Source organism: Canis lupus, chromosome 8, assembly GCF_048164855.1.
Source record: "Canis lupus baileyi chromosome 8, mCanLup2.hap1, whole genome shotgun sequence".
NCBI classification, from domain to species: domain Eukaryota; kingdom Metazoa; phylum Chordata; class Mammalia; order Carnivora; family Canidae; genus Canis; species Canis lupus.
Window position 1 is genome coordinate 37,180,982 of NC_132845.1, and position 23,300 is coordinate 37,204,281.

Sequence of the window (23,300 nt, forward strand, 5' to 3'; positions counted from 1 at the left end):
ACTGCTCAGAACCAAACCCGAGGCCCATCTGGGCCCCTCAACCAGGCACGACCTGGAAAATCCACCCGCCGTCTGGACCATTAGGAAGCTTCTGCTGGGGAAGTGGGGGTCCGGATGCACGGTGCGTCTTTTATTCAGCTGGCACGGCCTGGCACAGTTCCTGGAAGCCAAAGCCCCCATGAAGGACGGCCTTTAGAACTCTGTTGCACTCAGCATCTCAATTAACTCAAGCACCAGGATCTCCTCCTCATTCACAACTTGAGAAGGGAAAGAGTTTAAGGACTGGTTTTGCCTAACACTTAATAAAAAATAAAAATAAATAAAAAAAAAACACAAAATTTTCCTTTTGAAGACAAAGCCTTGAAAACATCCAGCCCCCTCTAACACCTGCACCATTGGCTCTGTGCTGGGTCCCTGCCCAGAGCCCCAGAGCCCCAGGCATCAGCACAGGGGACACGGCAGAGCCTTGTTCTTGGGTCCAGCCTGCACCCTACCCAGAACTCACCTGTTCATTGCATATGCCTCACACCTCCCTGGATGAGCCCTTGCCACATCTAGCAACACCCCCTGACCCTCGCCTTCACCCAGGCCTGTCCTCTCCAGATCCTCTTGGAGGAGATTTTGGGGACCAGTGAGCCCAGGACAAGACCCGCATACCCTGTGGCCTCCTGGACCACGGAGCATGAGAAAGCTGGGCCCAAGCTCAGTGAAAACAAGGTGACTCTGCATCCAACAGGAAAGGTTACCACTCTCTTGCCACCTGGGCCTCTTCACTCCGTTCTAACCCCCAAAACAGCTCACTGCAGCCAGGGTGGGCTCCCCAGGGCGGGAGGTGGGCGGGAAGCCTTGGGAATGCCCAAATGTCTGCAGGGGGCCTGGCCTGGCTGGGGAGCCAGCCTTTGTCACCCCGGCATGACATGAAGCACCTACACAGCAAGCCCACACCCTCAAAACCCAGGTGCAGCAGCACTGAGGCTCTGAGACGAGGGAATGACACCGGCTGGGTGGTCTCCAGACTCCCTGGACTCCAGCGACTTACCTCCTGCACAGGAGGGGCGAGGGGGTTCCTGAATTCTGACAAGGAAACTGGCAAGGAGAACTTAGCGAGGACAGACGGCAGGTCGTGAGCCGGAAACTGACGGGAAAACTGTTCAGCCAGCGGGGAGTACCTGGGGACAGGTGAGGTGCCCATGAGCTCAGCAGACCTCTGCATCGCTCCGTGACCTCTGTGCCCTCGGCATGAGCCCAGGGTGGACAGCAGGGAGACACAGCATAGCAGGCAGCCCAGCATGGGTGCGATTCCCTCAAGGGGCAGCAGGGGCCACGGGCACAGGCCAAAGCCCCTCTGAGCTCCCAAGTCAAGGTCAAGGCCCCCAACTCCCACCAGGCCCCCATCCAGAGCCCACTGGCCAGCAGGTGTAGGGGAGACAGACCCCGCACACGGCACTGACCAGGCCAGGATTAGAACGTGGATGCAGCAGAGGCCAGCAATTGAGCCCAAGCAAGGGCCCGGCTTAGCAAGGGGCAGCCAGAGGTACTCACAGACACACGCTGGCGTTGGGGGAAAGCATGTAGACGTTGTTCTCGCACAGCGGGTAGATGATGATGGCCTTGCCCCAGTACACCAGGTGGGCCGCCAGCTGGAAAACCTGCAGGCAGCAGAAGCTGGGAGGCTGCTCCCCAACTCTCCGGCTCCCCAGCTGGGCCCGTGGCAGAGCACTGGTCCCTGCTGTGCTCCCCGATGGTCATTTCCCATAGGACCCTGACCAGGCTGGCACTGAGGGAAGGCCTCCTGAGCACGGGGACTTCAGAGGCGCCCAGGACCCGGGGTCAGCAGCTGAGCAAGGACCTTGGCTGGCCAGCACTCTACCCGACCAGGAGCCCCGCTCGGGGATGGGTTTCCTTGTGGCAGCGGGTGTGGGTCAGTGAACCCGTCCTGCACCTCCTCCACGCGTCCCCGTGCGGCCCAGCATCCCTGGACGTTGACAGGATGGGCCACAGACATGCAAAGGGGGGCCTGGGTCTGCGAGTGCCGCACTGCAGAACTTCAGGGCAGGGCACTGGACGTTTCTGCCTCTGCGGCAGCTGAACAAACTCAACCGCTGAGTCACCCAGGCGTCCCAGATTTTATTTTTTCTTAAGGAACCTCTGTACCCAATGTGGGGCTCCGACTCACGACCCCGAGATCGGGAGTCACACATTTGCTGGCTGAGCCCACCAGGCGCCCTGGGAACGGATGTCGTCTTAAATCTTCTGATGAGGGATCCCTGGGTGGCACAGCGGTTTGGCGCCTGCCTTTGGCCCAGGGCGCGATCCTGGAGACCCGGGATCGAATCCCACGTCGGGCTCCTGGTGCATGGAGCCTGCTTCTCCCTCTGCCTGTGTCTCTGCCTCTCTCTCTCTCTCTCTGTGTGTGTGTGTGTGACTATCATAAATAAATAAAAATAATTAATAAATAAATAAATAAATAATAAATAAATAAATAATAAATAAATAAATAAATAAATCTTCTGATGAGAGGCCCCCACATGGCCCTTCGGCTCAGGCCATGACCGGGTCCTGGGGTCCAGCCCTACATGGGGCTCCCCTCCGAGGGGGAGCCTGCCTCTCCCTCCCCTCTGCCTCCTGCTGTGCTAACTATCTCAAGTACAGAAAATCTTAAAAAACAAAACCATGTGGTGACAGCCACACCTGAAGCTGACACTTCCTCCCCGGGAGGCCATCGGTGCTTGGGCTCCAACGGGGCCAGCCTGGCTGTCCTCGGGGCTACTGGGCCACCGGCCACCGGCAGCAGCACAGGCCGGGGAGACCTGCCACCACACCAGCAGGAAACGGTCTCCCAAGGACCAGGGGACACAGCTCTGTCTTCGTCCAAAGAGACCGAGCAACTTGAAAGCTTTGGCCGCGTGTGTGGCCTGCAGCAGTCAGAGCACCAGCCTGCGGTGTGGACAGAGCGGCCATGGAGGTCCTGTCCAGTGGAGGCTACGAAGGCTGGCAGGATGTGGCCCTCTCGGCTCCCGCCCAGCTCAGGAGCCTGTGTGAGGACCCAGGAAGGCAGCGTCCAAGAAACAATCCCGGGGGATGGGGGGCAAAGGTCATGGGGCACAGACGAGGACAATCAGCACAGAGGCCTGAGTGAAGCCCGCCCAACATGCTAAGGACCAAGGCCAAAGGCGGGCAGCCCAGGGGGCCCAGGCTCCGGCCTCCTGGCCTCAGAGCCACCGCTCCCCGCCGGGTCCTGCTGCCCCCTGGCGGCCACACGGTGCCCACCGTTCCCAGACCCCGCTCCCACCCTCAGCCTCACTTGGAGGCACCCCTGCCTGGGGACCCTTAGCATCTCCCTGTGCTTCTGCTCACGCCCTGGTCCCCACACGGCTCCAAGGGGATCACTGCAGGACTGAGGGGCCATCCCTCCGATCAGGAACTGTGGGGACGCCTGGACGGCTCAGGTGCTGGGGCTTCTGGCTCTTGCTTTCAACTCAGGTCATGATCTCGGGGTAGAGACTGAACCCCGTGCTCGGCTGGGGGTCTGCTTGGGATTCTCCCCTTTGCCCCTTCCTCTGCCCCTCCTCCAGCTCACGCGGCTCCTGCACTCTCTCTAAAATAAATAGGGCAGCGTGGGTGCCTCAGCGGCTTAGCACCAGGGTGTGATCCTGGGTCCCGGGATCGAGTCCCTTGTCGGGCTCCCTGTGTGGAGCCTGCTTCTCCCTCTGCCTGTGTCTCTGCCTCTCTCTTTCTTTCATGAATAAATAAAATATTTTAAATAATAATAATAAAATAAATAAATCTTTAAAAAGAGAGAGAGAGAAAGAAACTGCTGTCCAGGGGCACTCAGGAAGAGGGAGGGATGTCACCCAGAACGCAGGCCAGCCTGTGCACGAGGGAGGTGTCAGGGCCACCGGGTGAGGTCTGGTTCTGCACACAGCTGGGCCCTCATCTGAACTTCCTGCCCTCACCTCCCACACTGGCTTCTCCATGGCGACACCCTGCGTGCCCCCAGCCCTGGCACCACATCCTCCACAGCCCGGTCATCCAGCCCCTGGAGGGCCTCATGCCTCACAACTCCTGGACACAGGACAACTCCAGTCCTACAAGCAGCGCACAAGCCAGCCCTGAAGCCAGGCCCGACTCAGACTGCACAACTCCAAGCCATCCCACCACAGGCCGTGCAGTGGCTCTCAGCTGGACAGGGGTCCTGGGGACACAGCACACAGGCAGCCTGCTCTCCTGATGCCCTGACCTCCTACCTTCACCCAAGACCACCTGCTCTGATGTGCCCTCCCCCGCCCTGCCCTTTCCCCCCCATTTAGGGTGTGCCCAGGCCTCCAGGGGTTACCTGCAGCAAGGCCAGGTCTGCATCCTGGGCCAGCTGCTGCAGGTTCTTCACAGCAGAGGTGGTCTTGATCACACGCACCAGGGCCGGGGAGCAGTCGAGTGGGAGCTCGGCCAGCAGGGACTTCTCATCACTGAGCAGCAGCAGAGCGTGGTATGGGCTGCAGAACACAGTCACAGGTCAGTGGGACATGCAAGCTACAGGCCCCCTGATTGGGCACGTTCCTGGAGCACACACTGAACCTGGGAGGTCACTGGAAGGGTTAGACAGAGGGGCAGTGGTGTGTCCAGGGGCCTTTAAAAAGCCGCAAGGAGGGACATCTGGGTGGCTCAGTGGTTGAGCATCTGCCTTCGGCCCAGGGCGTGATCCTGGGGTCCCGGGATCGAGTCCCACATCAGGCTCCCTGCATGGAGCCTGCTTCTCCCTCGGCCTATGTCTCTGCCTCTCTGTGTGTCTCATGAATAAATAAATAAAATCTTTAAAAAAATAAATAAAAATAAAAAGCCACAAGGATTACTACAACCCTCAAAAAACCCAACTGAGCAAAACTGAAGAAGGCCTGACAATCCAATTCCACCTCCCACTTCTGGGATTGCCCAGCAAACATTTGTTGACTGGAAAAAATTCATGAATCTTTTCCAAGGAAAGAGTCCCAAATATGGAAAAACAAAATCTCCGCCACAGGCTATGAATAGAAGTACATAAAAATATACTCAGCAAGGAAGCCCAGGAGGAAGGACACAGACTTGGAGCACAGAAGGCTAGGCAGTGCCTTGCTCTCTCTCATCTATAAATTTTCTGTAATGTGCCTAGATTTCTTTTTTTAGTTATAAATAAAAATATCTAAGGAGACAGAGGACTTTAATGGGGGGGGGGGGGTTGTAAAACCTGAGCTTAGCTCTTTCCTTGCAGAAAATCAGTTAGATGAAGGAACAGGTCCCACAAGCTCTGACTTAGGCATAGGAGGCCTGGTGAGCAGCAGCGGGAGGCCGAGATCCCTCCCACCCTCTGGCTTCTCATCAGGGTACTCGGCCCCAACAGCCCCGCGCAGACCCCCCCACAGAGCGCGATCGCCCCGGCAGTGCCAAGACAGCCCAGAGGAGACCTGCGGTTGGTCTTTCTGGAAAAAAAAAAAAAAAAAAAAAACAGACCCCAAAATATGCATTTTTACTTCTATAAACAGTAGAGCCTTACCTGCCAGTACCTGTGGCAGGAAGAGGGAAAGCCAACTCTTTAGGGAGGCCACTGAGGCCTCAGGCAGATGCTACAGAGAAGGCCCCGCAGACCCTGTGCACGTGCGTGCGTGCCTGCAGGCTGGGCCGGCACTCACCGGATGGCTTTCAGGCTCCGTTCGATGGCCTCGGGGGGGATGAGGCTGGAAGCAGCGTAGTGGATCTTGTGGGGCAAGCAGAAGCTCACCTCCAGCCAGCTGTTGATGTGGAGTCGTACCACGCCGGACGTACACAGGCTGCAGAGAGCAGACCCCACCCCCATCAGGTGCCATCACTGGTCCACAGCCGCTTCAACCACACGCTGAGCACACAAAACCCCAGCTGAGGGTGCTGCCTCCCAGCACACTACTCCTGCTGCTGCGAGTGCAAGTGAAGCCCTTGGGCAGGACAGCACCTTCCCAGATCTTGGTATGTTCAAGTCAAGAAGCCGCATTAGGAACACACACACACACACACACACACACACACACACACGTGTTTCTCTGTAGCCCTGGAATATGGAATCCAATCGGGTCTCTCCGACAATCTGTCCGACAATCCAAAAGGAAGCCTCTCCGACATCTGTCCCAGAGGCTCGGTGTGCCAGGGCGAAGCTGAGGGATGAGAGGTAGGCCCTGGCACAAAGTGGGGCTGGGCAGGAAGGGTGAGGGGCTGGGCTCCAAGCCCCCCAAAACATCCTGCTGGGGAGGAGCCCATGGCACCCACCCCAAAAGAGGACAGCAGCACCCCAGTGCACCACGGCAACTGCCCAAGCCAGCCTCCACTGCAACCCTTCCACGCCCCACCCCTCCGTGGGGACGGCAATTTGCCTCTTTCAGGGCAAAACACTGCTCAGGCCACATACAGCCACCCGGTCCCGGAATCCTCGTTTCTCCCACATCCCACCTTGACCATCTGTAAGTCCCATCAGCTCTACCTGCAGGGAGGTACCAAGTCCAGACCTCCGCACCAGCCCCCCTGCCTGCCTCCCTACTCAGGTCCCCCAGTTCCCACCCTGGCAGTCTCTCAGCCACGGCCCCCAAATGCCAGGAGCCACACGTGACCTGCCCACTTTTCTCTGACCTCGCCTCCTACCCCAGACCACGTGGCTCCACCTGCACTGGCCCAGGTGTCCCAGGTTCCTTCCCTGTTTCTCGTCTCTTCCCAAGCACCACCTTCCGTGAGGTGAGCCCGGACGCAGCCCCACAGGCACTCTGGCTGCTGTGTGACCACGTGTAGCTGGGTCAAGACCACAGGACGCACCCACTTGTCTGCTGGTTGATGCAGCTTCCCCAAATAGAATTCCGTCACCAGCTGTGGCCTTATGTCTCATAGCTGCTCCCCACACAGCTGGTCAGGTGTCGGGTACGTGGGGGGCACTGAGAACCTCATGGATGGAGGAAGGAAAGGGGCCCAAGGACCATGCTGCAGACTGCACGATCCCCCAGGAGGCCTCTGCCCACAGCACAGGTTGCTGGTGGCTCCCCGTAGACAGGTGGCACCGTCTGCCCTGCACCAGAGAACCACACACAAAGGAGCTGTTTCCAGCGGGGGGGGCTTCTGAACCCTCCAGTGAGAAGCAGCCTGACGGTACCCGAAGCCTGGTGCATGGCCCCTGTTGTGCTAAGAGCCAAGAGCATCTGATACCCGACACAGAAGAGACGTGGCTGCTTGGGCAAAGCCCCTGTGGCTGGTCCTCACCACATCCCTGGCAGGTGGACAAGAAGGGGCTGCGTGCCCACTGCCAAGGCCTGTCCTGTCCTGGTCCAGTTCTTCCCATCACATCCCAACCCACGCTACCATTCCCAAGTGGCCAGAGAGGCCAAGACGTCCACATCCGGCCACTTGTGGGCCCGACCATGGCTCAGGGAGCTGTCTCAGACCTCCCGCGGGGACACACAAATCCACGGTGCTGGCAGGCGGCCCTACGGCCCTCACAGCCCAAACCCACAGGCTGTTCCTACAATCTCTTCCCTGAAGCCTCAAGCGGCAGACCAAGTACCACAGGTTTCCCCACGGGTTCGCCCAAAGGGCCAGCGGAATCTGTGGTCAGCAGTTTTCTCACGCAGGAAGCGTGTAATGAGGAGAAAACCCAGGGCGAAAAGCAGAGAACACATCCCTGACCTCCACGACCCCCTGGGACGCCGGCCAGCGCCACCATCTGCTCACTGCCAACTGCCCCACGCTCAGCGAACACCCTCTGCCTGCCCTGCCCAGAGGCATCAGGAAAACCCATACCACACTCCCAGGACGTCTGTCCCCTGAGTGGTCCCCCAAAGGGAGGGTCAGAGCACCCAGGGCTGCAGGGGTGTGGGCTGCAGCTGTGGCTGAGGCTGGAAGGCAAACGTTTGGTCACTGCCGATGCCACAGTCCCTCAGGGGGAAGCCCATGAGTGGGTCTGATGAGTGTCACAATCTAGGGAAGAGACCCCAGATCCCTCCTCAAGGCCCCAGAGGAGGGCCTCTTCCAGAACCGGGTGCAGAGGGAGGTTCCCAGAGCCTCAGCAAGCTTTGGGCAAGATGGACAGCTTTGCAGATGGACAGCTCCCATCAAACCCCGAGAAACAGCCTCTCACAGATCCAAGCTCACCCGGTGAGGGCTGCACAGAAGATGAGATTCTCAGCTTCCACGTACAAAAGAGGGAAGAGAAGACTGAGGAACAGCAGGGCTGCAGGGAGAATGAGCTGAGAAGGGCAACACGAGCTCCTCCTCTGTTTCACTGTATACGTGGACAGAAAGGCTGGAAGATTGAAAACAAAGATCTGCCTTTGAGCTGTCCTCTTTAGGGTGCGGCTCCAAGTAGCGGCAGATCAGCGCAGAACCAGAATTAAACACTGAGGCTCCTATTACGTCCCATGGAGCGGCTTTTGCTCCCCTGGGAGTTTAGGGATGCCCTGTGCACGCACACAGTGGCGCACAGTCCTCTCCTCAAGTGGGAGACACTCCCGTGTTGGTTCCCTGGTTTGCAGGTAGATTTTACTTCCCTTTGCCAGGCATCTGCTCACTCCCTCGCACCCTCCGCACCCTCCACCTACTGGGTACTTTCTGCTGAGATGCCGTGAGGAGAACCGTGACCACGCCCCCCACGGGAGCCCCCAGGGAAGCCCTGTCATAAGGACCCCTGCAGCAAGAGGAGCCAGGAGCCCCTCGGAATCCGCCAAGAGGAGGGGAGCGTCCGGGTGGAGGGAGCCCCCTCTGAGACTCTCCCTGTATTTATTATCCTTACAGCAGCACAGCTGACACACAGTGAGCTACGTTTCGGGTTTCTGGTGGGCCTGCACAGTCCCCTGGGCTCACCGCCTGTCACCAAATAACATCATCACAGTGTCACGGAGCATATGCCCTGGGCCGTATAAAGTGCACTTTAAGACAAGACTCTAGGGATCCCTGGGTGGCGCAGCGGTTTAGCGCCTGCCTTTGGCCCGGGGCGTGATCCTGGAGACCCGGGATCGAGTCCCACGTCGGGCTCCGGGTGCATGGGGCCTGCTTCTCCCTCTGCCTGTGTCTCTGCCTCTCTCTCTCTCTCTGTGTGACTATCATAAATTAAAAAAAAAAAAAAAAAAGACAAGACTCTAGAGCAGCGCCATGGCGGTCAGCAAGAACAAGCGCCTTACAAAAGGCGGCAAAAAGGGAACCAAGAAGAAAGTGGTTGATCCATTTTCTAAGAAAGATTGGTATGATGTGAAAGCACCAGCTATGTTCAATATAAGAAATATTGGAAAAACACTAGTCACAAGAACTCAAGGAACCAAAATTGCGTCTGATGGTCTCAAGGGTCGCGTTTTTGAAGTTAGCCTTGCTGATCTGCAGAATGATGAAGTTGCATTTAGGAAATTCAAGCTAATCACTGAGGATGTGCAGGGTAAAAACTGCCTGACTAATTTCCATGGCATGGATCTTACCCGTGACAAAATGTGCTCCATGGTCAAAAAATGGCAGACCATGATTGAAGCTCATGTTGATGTAAAGACTACCGATGGTTATTTGCTTCGTCTATTTTGTGTTGGTTTTACTAAAAAACGCAATAATCAGATTCGGAAGACCTCTTACGCTCAGCACCAACAGGTCTGCCAAAACCGGAAAAAGATGATGGAAATCATGACCCAAGAGGTGCAGACAAATGACTTGAAAGAAGTGGTCAATAAATTGATTCCAGACAGCATCGGAAAAGATATAGAAAAAGCTTGTCAGTCTATTTATCCACTCCATGATGTTTTTGTTAGAAAAGTAAAAATGCTGACAAAGCCCAAGTTTGAATCGGGAAAACTCATGGAGCTTTATGGTGAAGGTAGTAGTTCTGGAAAAGCTATGGGGGATGAGACCGGTGCTAAAGTTGAACGAGCTGATGGATATGAACCACCAGTCCAAGAATCTGTTTAAAATTCAGACATTTAATGGTGACAAATAAAAACATATTTGTGATGTTTAATTTCTTATCATTCTTTTCAAATAATCAGGCTCGGTGAAGCAGATGTTCTGAACTGACATCGCAAACTTTTCAGAACTGTTGTATGGATCTTATCCATTGCTCTTGGCTACTAAATAGCTTCAAAAGGGTAGTGATCTATTTTAAGCTGTAGTGATCTGGATGGAAGTGTTATAGATGGTTAATAAAAGGAAACTTAAAAAAAAAAAAAAAAAAAGACAAGACTCTAGCAGAGCAGGGCTTCGGGGCCTGGAAGGTTCCTGCTATGTCTGTACTTCTGTCTGTGGGCAGTCGCATTCAGTCTGGGTACACTGGACGAAAGGCACTGCCCCCACGGGAGGCTTATCCAGCCGGTCACACAGTCACCCAGCCCTATCTGCCACCCGAGATAGGTACTCCCAGCAGAGCCCTGAGCCCCAAGGCGATGACTGTGCATGGGGCACCACATGGGCCTTTCAGACATGCCCTTATCTTTCCCATCCCAGAGAGAACGCCATGCCTCCAACCTCACTCCATCACCCTTGCATTTCACCGCCTGAGAAGGAGCTTCAGCTCCTGACGTTCAGCCGAGCTGAGAGCCCCCTGTTTGGTCTCCCCGTCACCTTTCTTGCTGCCAGCCCAGCACCTGTGGATCACTCTGGTCCCACACGCGGCCAGGCTTCCTACTACATGGAGTGGGACGCTGTACACAGTCCAAGAGGTTCAGGTGAGCTCCAAGAGGGCCACCTTCAAATTTCACACAAAAGGCTTATATAAGTGCATTTTTAGGGAACAAAGAACTAAAACTCCCAGGATATGAAAGGTGTCCATGGGCCCATCTCTGCTCTGAACAGGCAGCAACGAACCAGCGCAGAGTCCCCAGCACACCCACCCAGCTGGGCCCTGGGCAGCCCCCCGGGGCTCTGAGCCTCCTGGTCCCACCACAGGCCCCTTAGCTCTGAAAACCATCCAACAATCACTCGGTCAAACCACGCACTCCACGACAGCACGACCCCTGCTTACTCATTCCTTCAACTACCAGCAGGCGAGCCGTGCTCCCCGCAGGCCAACCATGAGGTCCGTGTTACAGAAGGGGCCTCCATGGGGGACACAAGCTGACAGTCACACAGATGAGTGGACACGGTCGCTGAGGTCCCCAAGCTCCACGGGGAGAGACAGATGCTGGAACAGTCAGGGTGGGCTCCCGTGGGGTTCGTGCTGCCCGCCTACACACACAGGACTTGGGTTCCGGGCCACGAGGGCACCAGGCCAGTCGGCCACACCACAGTCCCGGATTTCCCTTAAAACAGCAAAGCCAGAACAACTCCTTTGAGGAGTCTCACCCCCATCTCCAACCTCCACGTCTCTCACTTCTGCTGGGAGAAAACCCTCCCCAGGATCTGCTGGAAAGCTGCCAACGGGAGAAGAAAGCTCTGCGTCCTGTGCTACTGGATCAGTCATGTCAACTCAGGTCTCCCTTTCTTGGCTTCAGAGTGAGCCCACCCTGCAGCAGCAGGCCAGGCAGGGCCTCAGGCCGGACGGGGTCCTGTGACTTGAGAGCCTCTGCTACCGGCGGGCTGGGACAAGGTGCAGGGGAAGACGCCACTGGCCCTGGGACCTCCCCAGAGAGGCAACGGTGGCTGGCGCACCTGAGGCGGCCCCAGGACCCAGGACTCAGCAAGGTGGGGTCTGGGAACTGGAAGGGGGGGTTTCACCCTGAGGAAAGGGATCCCGAACCTCACACACCAGGATGCCTGCGCCAGAGGAAGGAGGGCACCAAGCGCTGAACAGCGACGGGAGGTGAGTCTTCCCGGAGACGGAGCCTGTCAGGCGCTGAAATAATGACCACTGGGGGGCGCTGGGCTGCCTCAGGCTCGGAGTGGCTGCGGGTGGTCGACTCACCAGAACCCACTGCCTCCAACTTGCAGTTCAAACCCAAGAAATCACAGTCCAGTCTTTCTTAGACATAGAGAGTGTGGCTCTGGCTTGGGGTTCACCTGCTGCTTAGCCTCAATTGCGTGTGGTCCGACCGGAGCTGAGGCAGGCAGAGGACCACTCAGAGCAAGGCAGCCTCTTCCAAGGAGCAATTGCGGACACCAGCCAACCCCAGACCAGAGGGCAGCATGCCTCTGCCCGCAGAGACCTCAACGTGGTCATGGGTGATGTCACGGGACAAAGAGGCGGGGGTACAGCGGCACGAGAGTTCTGTGCCCGGACACCCAGCAGCCGCCAAATCAGGACAAAGGAACACTAGCCACAGCTTCTGCCACAGACAGCTCTGCCTCCTGAACGAAGGCACCTTTCCTCCCGACAGACAGATGCACGGGGGTCTGAGGAGAGCTAGACAGGGAAGGGGACATGCACAGGTGCATCGACACGGCTGTGCAGATGCCGTTGTGACCCATCGCGGTGCTCAGATCCGAGAGCTCCCCGAGACCGGCGCCGGCACAGCCAGAAGAAGAGGCATCTCCTGTGTTGCTAGTGGGGGTGCAACCTGAGGCGCAAGGCGCGCAGGGACACGCACCAAAATTACAGGTGCATCTCACCTGTGGACCTGGCAATCCCATTCTCAGGAATGCATCTTACTAATCAACAGCAACCCCCGCACGACACTGAGCAGCAGCTCTTACGGCACCAGAGGCTGGCACCAACGAAATGTCCAAGGGCTGGCTGATTATGCAACAAAAAAAGAAAACAGAAGAAGTCCTTATGTACCAGTATAGACAGGGTCCAAGCGACACTGTTCAACAGAGATGACGAGGGGTGGTCGGCATGCGCAGCGGAAAGGGACAAAGGGTCCGCGTTCGCCCGGGCCCTCAGCCTGTCTGCGTGGGATGGCACACGACACACGGCCCACAGAAACGCATCCTGCCACCAGGAGGGCCTGCTGGTGGTACAGCAGGGAAGACACTCCACCTCTGGCCTGCGGACTTGACGGAGAGGGGACCTTCTCAAAAGCTTCAGTTAAAACAGCAAAAAAGAATGAAAACTTCCAAAATGCTCGTAACGATTATGAGTGGGTCCGGGACTATAGATGGGCTTTTTTTTCTCTCTACTTTCCTAGATTTCCTAAATACCTATAACAAGTACGTATTGTTGGTGAGATCGGGGAAATTATTAACACCAAAAAAGGAGAGGACCCCCCGACAAGCCACCCTTTCTGGGCCTGGATGACACGGGGCATCGCCAGCCACAGCTCTTAGATCCGCGGGCAGTGCAGAGTCCACCGATGGAGTGAAGCCCTGGGAAGGCCAGGAGAGGGCATTGGGCCACATGCCAGGTAGCAACAGAAGCCGCACCTCTGTGCCACCTGTGCAGCAACGTGCCTGGTGCCATGCGGTCCCCTCAGCAGTGAGTCGTGGCCCGTCATGAACCAATAGTCCTAGAGCATGGTGGAAAGGCCACGCTTTCATGGCAACGGTCACTTGGGCACCTGCCCAGGCTCCCCTCCACCTCCCACCCACACTGCAGACCCAGGGTCTGAGAGCAGTAAACACTCTTAAAAAGAAAAGAAGTTCTTTGCTTCTCCACAGAGAAAACTAGAAACGCCAAAATAACTGAAACAACCGGGAGGCTCTGCTGTGTCTGCGATGCCTGTGCATCCTACACTCAGGCCCAAACCCCAGGTCCTGCAGAGCAGGAGGCACCCTCAGACCCGGAACGTGGCACTGTGTCACGCTGACCTTGCAGCTGATGACTCACAGGAACTTCAGGCTCTCACATGTGACCTCAGGTTCAGTTCTGGAGCAGAGGGGCCGGCACTCCCAGTCCTCGCTCACCCCCATCTCAGGGGCACGACAGGAGAACAGCTCAGGCAATGAGGCCCACAGGCAGGCAGGTGCATTGACCACTCCGCTCACCTGTCTTACCTGTCATAAGCTTCCTTGAGGTCCCTGGCCAGCTTGCACTTGGGCAGAATGTGATGAAATGGGGACTGAGGACCATCATTTGCTGCAAGAATCACAACAGAGAATTTAGAATCTCCAAAGCAAGGAAACTTGCAAAGGCTAGAATGGAAAAATACCTTTTATTTTTATTTTATTTATTCATGAGAGACAGAGAGAGAGGCAGAGACACAGGCAGAAGGAGAAGCAGGCTCCATGTGGGGAGCCTGATGCAGGACTCAATCTCAGGACCCCACGGTCACGCCCTGAGCCAAAGGCAGGCGCTCAACCGCTGAGCCACCTGGGCATTCCTGAAAAATATCTTTTAAAATGAGAATAACTGGGGTGCCCGTGTGGCTCAGCGGTTGAGCATCAGACTCTCTTGGTTTTGGCTCAGTCATGAGATCGAGGCCTGTGTTGGGCTCCACACTCAGCAACGAGTCTGCTCAAGACTCTCTCTCTCCCGCTGCCCTTCCCCACCCTCCCCACCCTCCCACACTCATGCACACACTCTCTCTCGCTCTAAAATAAATCTTAAAAAAAAAAAGTTTAGCTGAAAATAAATTTTAAGTCATTTTAAACCAAACATTAGGCTATTTATTCCCCCACTGCATTCTATAAAATCTGTGCAACCACTGGAGACAAGACTTTGGCTGATCTGTTTGTCTTTATACAGGGCATTTCTGTGGCAACTTCACCCATGGCTCCCCTGACCCTGCAGCCACAGGCAGCACAGGGACAATCCAGGTCACTGGTGGCCCCGGAGCTCAGACCACCACAGCCACCATCACGTCTCCACCCATTCATTCATACTAACTCAATTCATTTTTATGATCAAAATGTTTTCATTAATCTTTTCTCATTAATGCCTTAAAAATATGTAGTTAAATTGAATTTTTAAAAATTTTCTGTGATGGGGTACCTGAGTGGCTCAGGGGGTTGAGCATCTGCCTTCAGCTTAGGGTCCTGGGGTCAAGCCCCACATGGGACTCCCTGCTCAGCGGGGAGCCTGCTTCTCCCTCTGTCCCTCTCCCTGCTTGTGCTCAGCCCTCCCCTCCCCTCTCGCAAATAAATAAAATCTTAAACAATATTTTTCTCTACAGAAGCTTTCTCTTACTCTAAAGGTAATTCTTATTTTATTTTATTTTCTTAATATTGTATATATTTATTCATGAGAGACACAGAGAGAGAGACAGAGACACAGGGAGAGGGAGAAGCAGGCTCCATGCAGGGAGCCCGACGTGGAACTCGATCCCGGGACCCCAGGATCCAAAAAAAAAAAAAAAAAAAAGGAAAGATATCTTTCTATTTTTTTTTAAGATTTTATTTATTTATTCATAGACACAGAGAGAGAGAGACAGAGACACAGGCAGAGGGAGAAGCAGGCTCCATGCAGGGAGCCCGATGTGGAACTCGATCCCGGGTCTCCAGGATCACACCCCAGGCTGCAGGTGGCGCCAAACTGCTGTGCCACCGGGGCTGCCGGAAAGATATCTTTCTAAAATGTTAGTTACTAGATCCAGATGTATTTAAGAAGATATTAGGTGCCCCATAGAGAAATTTTTTTATTTTTTATTTTTTTTAAGATTTTAGTTATTTATTCATAGAGAGAGAGAGAGAGAGAGGGGCAGAGACACAGGCAGAGGGAGAAGCAGGCTCCATGCCGGGAGCCCGACACAGGACTCGATCCCAGGTCTCCAGGATGATGCCCTGAGCCAATGGCAGGCGCTAAACCGTTGAGCCACCCAGGGATCCCCTTATTGCTAAAATTAGACTGGGTTCACCCTCAAGTCTGTTTCTAGTTCTCTCTTTTGTACAGAGGCACTGACCCGAGATGGAGGTGGAGAGTGCGTCACAGGCAGGTGTTTCTCTGTGGCTGGAGGTGTTCATGGAATGCCTAAATCCACACAGTGAGCTACTGGCAAAAAGTATCTTTAATAATCAGTCAGGTGATAACTCAGTTGGGTCTGCCTTCAATTCACCTTGGCAGCTCAATGTTCCCGCTGGCCCCTCACGTGTCCTCCTGCCGCAGGGAACCGCAGCCAGCAGGAGTAGGGCTGACTGGGCAATGCCCGACCTGCCCCCGACCTGCCCGGACAGCCATCCTGCAGCTGGGGTGTGGGGCGCCGTTCAGGCTGCGGGATCAATTCCGGCATCAATTCAGGAGAACTGCTCTCCAACTGTGTCCCTTAGGCGTCCTCCTACGTGCCCAGGGAAGGTCACAAGATCACATAACCTCTCGGTGCTCAGTTTCCGCCTCTGCAAACCTGGACCAGGGTCCCACCTCCAAAGGCTGCCTGCCTGTGCTGTGGTGTGGGGTAGGAGAGATTCCTGCCACACTCACCATCAGCCACCGCGGACACCTCGTCCTGCAGCGCCAGGATCAGCTTGGCCTCTCTGGTGAGGTACTGGCAGCGGCGCTCCTCATGCTGCAGCACTGTGGCGATGCGTCGGGAAAGGTTGTGCAGACAGTTTATCACTGACGGGTCCGCATTGGCCTGCGGGAGAGGCCACTTGTGAGTCAAACGCAGCGTACATACAGGGAGCACGCGTGCCTAGATGCCTCAAACCATGGAGGAACCCTCTCCTCCTTTTCCACACGGCCCACTCCAGGGGCCACTGCTGTCTCGTTTCCTATGTCCCCTCCACGGTCCATCCACCAACACCAGTGTGTTCAGTATCCTATCTTAGGAACAGATGCCTGGATGGCAACACAGAGAAGGGTCTGTGGGGTCCCCCAGCTGGTGAGGTGACAAAGGCATATCCCACAAGCATGCTGCAGGGCACCCCAGCAGGACCATCCAGGATGGGGTTCAGATCCAGCATCTACCAGGCCTGACAAGAGGTAGCCCACTGGGGCCATGGGGTGGCTGAAGACACAGGTCCCACTACCCACCTACTGTGTGATCACAGGCTTCCATCTGGGAATGTGTAACAGCGGCACCTCCCTCCCCAAGGAGTCTGACAGATCCTGTGCAGACCACAAGCCCTGGCAGTGTTTACGGTCACCAGTGTCCTGCTACTGCTGGTGGGCAGGACCAGGCTTCGTGAGAACTCAACCACACAGACCCCGTTACAACGGGGGCATGGAGCATCGGAAACGCAGGCCCCAGGCTGACTGTTGGTCGGACACACGGTCCTCAGAAGAGGCTCTTCCAACAGAAACAAGCCTGGCTAACAACAAAGACAGCAGGCTCCAGGCCACTCTTCTCCCCACAAGCTCCCTTGGCACCCCAACGCTAACTCCAGAACCTATCAGACGCCGCAGGGAGGGCAGGCGGGCACACCCGCCCAGGCCAGGGGTGGGGCAGGCAGCTGTAGGGTCTCTCAAGATACTCCACACAGCAGATAACTGGCCAACCATGACTCAGCATTGCAGGAGGCCAACAGGGCTGCTGAGTCACCCAGGGTGGAGGTGGGAGGAGTGAGAGGCACACATGGTGCTGCTGATCAAAACCTGGGCTGCCTCCCCTCCTGTTTATCTGGCAGGCCGGGCCCTATCAGCAGGGTGTCCACAGCCAGCCTTCTGGACCAAAACCCAGACTCAGTAAACACTTTCATACCTGCAATTGGAGAGATTTCCTGAACTCCTAGCAGATCTCATGTTCACAAACAGAATTCATACCTGGCAGCAGCATCTCTGTGCTGGGAGAGGAGTAAACACTGCCCTCGTGCTGTGCCCGCCCTTCACGTCAAGGATGGCCCCTCAAAATGTCCCAAGATTGTGGAACTGGAGGACCTACGTTATAAAGTATGTACAACTGCCTTAAAATACACTTTTAGAATAATCTGTCTTGGGACGCCCAGGTAGCTCAGCGGTTGAGCGCCTGTCTTTGGCTCAGGGTGTAACCCGGGGTCCCAGGATCGAGTCCCACGTTGGGCTCCTTGCGTGGAGCCTGCTTCTCCCTCTGCCTATGTCTGTCTGTCTGTCTGCCTCTCTCTCTCATGAATAAACAAATAAAATATTTAAAAAAAAAAAAAGAATCTGTGTCAAAATAGTCTCAGCAGCAAAGCAGAGGAAGGAGAATGATCCTATGCAGATGTTACCCCTTAAAGAAACAATCAAGTCACACCTGAGAGCCTGACCCTATGCTCAAGGCCCCATTGGCTGGGACAGGACAGTGTTTTAAGTCAGAAGCCCGAGCCTACCTGTCCCACATTCCCAGGCACGCGAGGGGGGGTCACCCAGGCAAGGCCCGATGACCTGCACTGGTGGGGTGTGGGGGGGTGTCCTGTTTGGCTTCACAGGCCAGGCACCACTCAAGGTGCCTGCAGAACACAAGGTTCCGTCCGGCCACAGTGAGAGAGGTACCACCCAGGACGGGCCAGCCCCAAGTGGGAACTCTTAGAAACACATTTGCCCCCATAGGTGATACAAAACAGCAGGAAATTTAGGGTATGACCTGTGCGACTCTTGCTCTCAAAACATGTACCAAAGGGATGCCTGCGTGGCTCAGCGGTTGAGCGTCTGTCTTTGACTCAGGGCCTGATCCTGGAGACCCGGGATCGAGTCGCATGTCGGGCTCCCTGCGTGGAGCCTGCTTCTCCCTTGCCTGTGTCTCTGCCTCTCTCACTGGGTCTTTTATAAATAAATAAAATCTTAAAAAAAAAAAAGTACCAAAAATGTAATGAGGGCTTCAGAGCAAATGTCCAATTTGCAAGCAATACATGAACAAGAGCAAGTACTAGGAGATGAATCCAAACATGGGCCATTCAGTGGGACCAAGGCAGCGAGACCTAATACACAGCCCATACCCTTGGGAGGGCCAGGTTTTCATCCTGGTCCAGACAGGCCAAAGGCAAAAACCATGGCAACTGAGGGAAGTTTCAACAGAGCAGGCACTAGCTGATACCCCATGACCACCAGCTGTATCGGGTGTGAAAGGGCATCACGGTGTAACATAAATGTTCCCGTTTCATAGAGCTGGCGCCTGAAGTACATACAAGGAACAGATACGAGGCCTGGGGTTTGCCTTGAAACATGGGAGCAACGGGCAGGGCCGGGGGCCTGACAACATCATGGGACATCAGAGTTTCACCACCTACTGTCATTGGTTTAGGGTTTAAAAGCCTTCAAAGTAGGGATCCCTGGGTGGCGCAGCGGTTTAGCGCCTGCCTTTGGCCCAGGGCGCGATCCTGGAGACCCGGGATCGAATCCCACATCGGGCTCTCGGTGCATGGAGCCTGCTTCTCCCTCTGCCTATGTCTCTGCCTCTCTCTCTCTCTCTCTCTCTGTGACTATCATAAATAAATAAAAATTTTTAAAAAATTTTTTAAAAAAAAGGCCTTCAAAGTAAAAAGTAAGTATACATCTTTACATGGCCATTAAAAGAACGTCCTACCTTACGATATCAACACTACATTATCTAAAATTCCTCCCACTCTTCAGCAGTGAGGCCAGTGCTGCACGAGGTCCTCCAGTACCTGGTTGCAGGCTGGTTTCACCTGGCGCCGATGCATCTATACTCTTCTCGGCTCTGGCCTCATCCTCACTCCTCACTTTAACAGCCACAGATGTGCCAGTGTAATAACTACCACCTTGTCTAACCATTCCCCAGCTACTGGATACCAGGATTATTTCCAGCCTAAGTATTTATTTTATAATATATTTTTAAAAGATTTTATTTATTTGACAGAGAGAGAACGCATGCAAGCAGGGGGAGCAGCAGCAGAGGCAGAGGGAGAAGCAGACTCCCCGTTAAGCAGGGAGCCTGACGTGGGACTCGATCCCGGAACCTGAGATCATGACCTGAGCCGAAGGCAGACGTTTCATGACTGAGCCACCCAGGTGCCCCCTAATGATTATTTTTAAAGTCTTCATACAACTTTAGAATCTGGTTGTTTTCCTGATTGCTACAGCCAGGGTGTCTCCCATTCTGCTATCACATGCTGTTTCCCGGAGCCGAGGGCCTGCCTGCAGGGTGGGGCCGTGGCTGCTTCTCACTGCCCATCCCACAGGGCCTATCAGTGCTCACAGACCGCATTCGTCATGATTTTTGGTCTTTTGTTTCTTCCTGGAGTTCTCTTTGGAGGTGTCTCCATTAGGCAATTTCACATATCATGCCCTATATTATTCACCCTGTGAAAATGCCAAAACTACAAAGGCAAAGGTCCCTCTTGGAACCACACACCCTAGGGACAGCCAGTGTTAAAAAAAAAAAAAAAAGACAAAATGATCGGTTAAGATTTTATTTATTCATTCATGAGAGACCCACACAGAGAGAGAGGCAGAGACACAGGCAGAGGGAGAAGCAGGCTTCTTGAGGGAAGCCCAATGGGGGACTCGATCCTGGGACTCCAGGATCACCCCTGAAGGCAGTACTAAACTGGTGAGCCACCCAGGTGCCCCTTAACCAATCATTCTGTCTTAACATACAGTTCCTTATTTATCGGCAAGGTTGTCTAGTTTTAAAAATTAAACTCCATTCCAAAGGACCTTTTCTCTGGCATTATTTTGGTTTTAAGCCATTCACAGTGAATGTGGTGTGGTCTCCACACACAGAGCCCTCAAAAGAGAGAAGCACCTTGAAACTTAAAATGATACCCGATTTTACAGGTGCCCTGCGTAGTGTTGTTTCTGCCACCCTGAAGACTTTCAAAGCACACACTGTTCCTTGTCACGGAGACTCAGTCACTTTGTCTGAGACATTTCTATGAAATGTCATCATGAGATCACATGTGCCCAGCCAGAAAGAACTACTGAGTATTTTATTGCAAACAGATAGTGGGATATTTCAAAGGAATTCCGTTATGTAACAGCCACCCAATATAAATTTCCTAGGCAATTTCATGGGCGTCCTTTCATGGGATGCCAGGGTGGCTCAGCAGCTGAGCATCTGCCTTTGGCTCAGGGCGTGATCCTGGAGTCCCGGGATTGAGTCCCACGTCGGGCCCCCTGCATGGAGCCTGCTTCTCCCTCTGCCTGTGTCTCTGCCTCTCTCTCTGTGTCTCTCACGAATAAATAAATAAAATATTTCCAATAAATAAATAAATAAATATTTTTTAAAAAGAAAATAACAATGTTGGTGTGAAGGTAGAGACATTGGAACACACACACACTGCTGGTCGGGATGTAAAATGGTGCAGAGGTCTGGTACAGTTCCTCAACAGGTTATCACATGACCCTGGAATTGCACTCCTAGATATATGCCCAAAGGAAAAGAGAACAGGTGTCCACACAAACATTTGGACCCAAATGTCAGTAATAGCGCTGGTCACAGTATAACACTGATGAACATGTATCGTCCGTAATGGCCGAAAGGCAGAGGTAACACAAACACTCGTCAACAGATGAATGAATGCATAAACTGTGGTCCATCCAAACAATGGAATAGAATTCAGCCACAAAAAGGAATGAAGTCCTGAAACGTGTTACCACATGGAGGAACTAAGTGAAAGAAGACAAGACACCAAAAGTTGCATATTGCAGGATCCAATTTCCATGAGATTGCAGAGTAGGCAAATCCATAAACAAAGTAAATTCTGGTTTCCAGGGGCTAGGAGAGGAGAGAAGAGGGGGAGTACGTGGTCTCCTTGGGGGGGCAATGAAAACGTTCTGGAACCGATACAGGTGACGGTTACACAATGTGGCTACGGGATGCCACCAAACTGCACACTTTAAAATGGTTGAAATAGTAAATGTTATGTGATGTACATTTTATTTAGAAAAAACAACGTGGGCAGACTCCTCCAGGACCCCAGCCGGGCAGCAGCTGGGCCAGCTCAGCAGTCTGAGCCAATGACACACTCACCAGAAACGAGCTACTGTCACTCTCCCTGGACTCTCCTCCCTGACCCACCCATGCTCTTCAGCCACTTGTACTCACTCACCCTCAGTGCAAACACCACATTAAAGAGAATCATGGTGGGAGCTTCCCTCTTCGGAGATGGATCTGTTTTTGAAACCTGTAAAAGGAATGGAATTGTAATGAGTAAAAGCCACCACATCCCAAGAAATCCTGTTTAGCGCTATTCTTCAGGCACGGGGAAAGGTTCCAGAATAGAGCTGACCCAGAGAAAAACAGAGCTCTTGGGTCTTTGAGAAGTGCTCAGCGCCTCGGTATGGGCAAGCAAAGGCAGCAGATACAGAAGGAGACGCAGCTGAGACAAGAGCGGGAAGGTCAATGCTATGATCCTGAGTGACGACACTACCCCAGTCAATGGAAGTCAGCTAAGGTGCCCACTCCCGACAAGACGGGGAGAGGCTTAAGCAGATGGGATGTTCTCTGCTGGGACTCTCCCTCCCCCATTGCTGTTTTCAGCATCCACCTGGGTTATCTATCTCGGCCAGGTATGGCAACCACTCAGGACGATTAAGAGACAAGAAAACGCTCAGAGCGAGCAGAGACCAAGGGGATGCTTGGATCCAACCACCCCAAGTCACAAACATCAAACAGAATACACGTGTTGCCGGGGGGGGGGGGGGGGTCACATCTCGCTGGGCCATCCCAACTAGCTCTTTAACCATCCTGCTTATCACCCCAGTTTGGTCAGGTGCAACTCCTGGCAGGACGTCAAATCTCCCCCAGAACCCAGGAGTCAGCAATGGGGACTGCGCCCTGTCTGCAGGGCTCTGGGGAAGGAGGAAGGTGCCACCGTGGGGCCCGGTGCACCCAGCCATGGCCCTACGTCCTCACACCTCCACTGCCTCAGAAGCTCCTTCCTTGGGCTTATTCATGGATAAGATTTGAGAACTGCAAATTCTGGATCATATAAATGGAGCGAAATCTCGTCCTGTCTTATGAAAGCCCTGATTCAGCCTGCGTGCACAGGACTGACTAGCAGGTTCTGGTGTCAAATTCCCTTGGTGGGCAGCCCGGGTGGTTCAGCGGTTTAGCACCACCTCCGGTCCAGGGTGTAATCCTGGGTCCCGGGATCGAGTCCCGCGTCGGGCTCCCCACAGGGAGCCTGCTTCTCCCTCTGCCTGTGTCTCTGCCTCTCTCTGTGTGACTCAGGAATAAATAAATAATATCTAAAAAAAAAAATTCCCCTGGGTAATAATGCATTCAATCTTGCTAAAACCTCTCAGTACTGGAACATCTTCATCACAGAATGCACATACAGGGTTTAGCACAAATTGTAGGAAATAATCAGATTTGCTATGGCATCATTGAATAAATAACAAAAATGCTTGCACCACTTTAGAAACAGGTGTCCTAGATATCAGGGGAAGGCAGAAGTCAGGAAAGACCCAGATTACAGAGCCAAAGCCAGGAGCAGAGACTAAAACTACAGAGGCCTGTGAGGGTGTGAGGGTATGCAGCCAACTGCATGCACGGCAGGACACGATGGCTGCCCTCACCAGAACCAGTGTGAGCCACAGCCCCCCAAGGGCTCCAGAGCCAGGATGGACCATGCCTGCTCAGGGAGAGCTGTGCCTGCCCAGGAAGGGCCATATGTGCCCCAAGGAGAGCCATACTTACCCCAGGGAGAACCTCACCTGCCCCAGGGAGAACCTCACCCGCCCC

General features: G+C 54.2%; 1 protein-coding gene and 1 pseudogene across 4 annotated transcripts in view; one reads left to right on the plus strand and one right to left on the minus strand.

Annotated features, from left to right (window-relative positions):
* Positions 1 to 23,300, minus strand: part of NPRL3 (NPR3 like, GATOR1 complex subunit) — a 38,335-nt gene that overhangs the window by 3,115 nt on the left and 11,920 nt on the right. For all 4 annotated transcript variants that reach the window (XM_072834999.1, XM_072835000.1, XM_072835002.1 and 1 more), the window contains 7 exons: positions 21,664 to 21,738; positions 16,178 to 16,331; positions 13,819 to 13,900; positions 5,664 to 5,801; positions 4,337 to 4,493; positions 1,543 to 1,649; positions 1,040 to 1,169 (listed from right to left, as the gene is read on the minus strand). In XM_072834999.1, the coding sequence (XP_072691100.1) occupies positions 1,040 to 1,169; positions 1,543 to 1,649; positions 4,337 to 4,493; positions 5,664 to 5,801; positions 13,819 to 13,900; positions 16,178 to 16,331; positions 21,664 to 21,738 (843 nt within the window). The remainder of the gene's footprint in view (positions 1 to 1,039; positions 1,170 to 1,542; positions 1,650 to 4,336; positions 4,494 to 5,663; positions 5,802 to 13,818; positions 13,901 to 16,177; positions 16,332 to 21,663; positions 21,739 to 23,300) is intronic.
* On the plus strand, positions 9,115 to 9,973 carry LOC140638179 (small ribosomal subunit protein eS1 pseudogene; annotated as a pseudogene).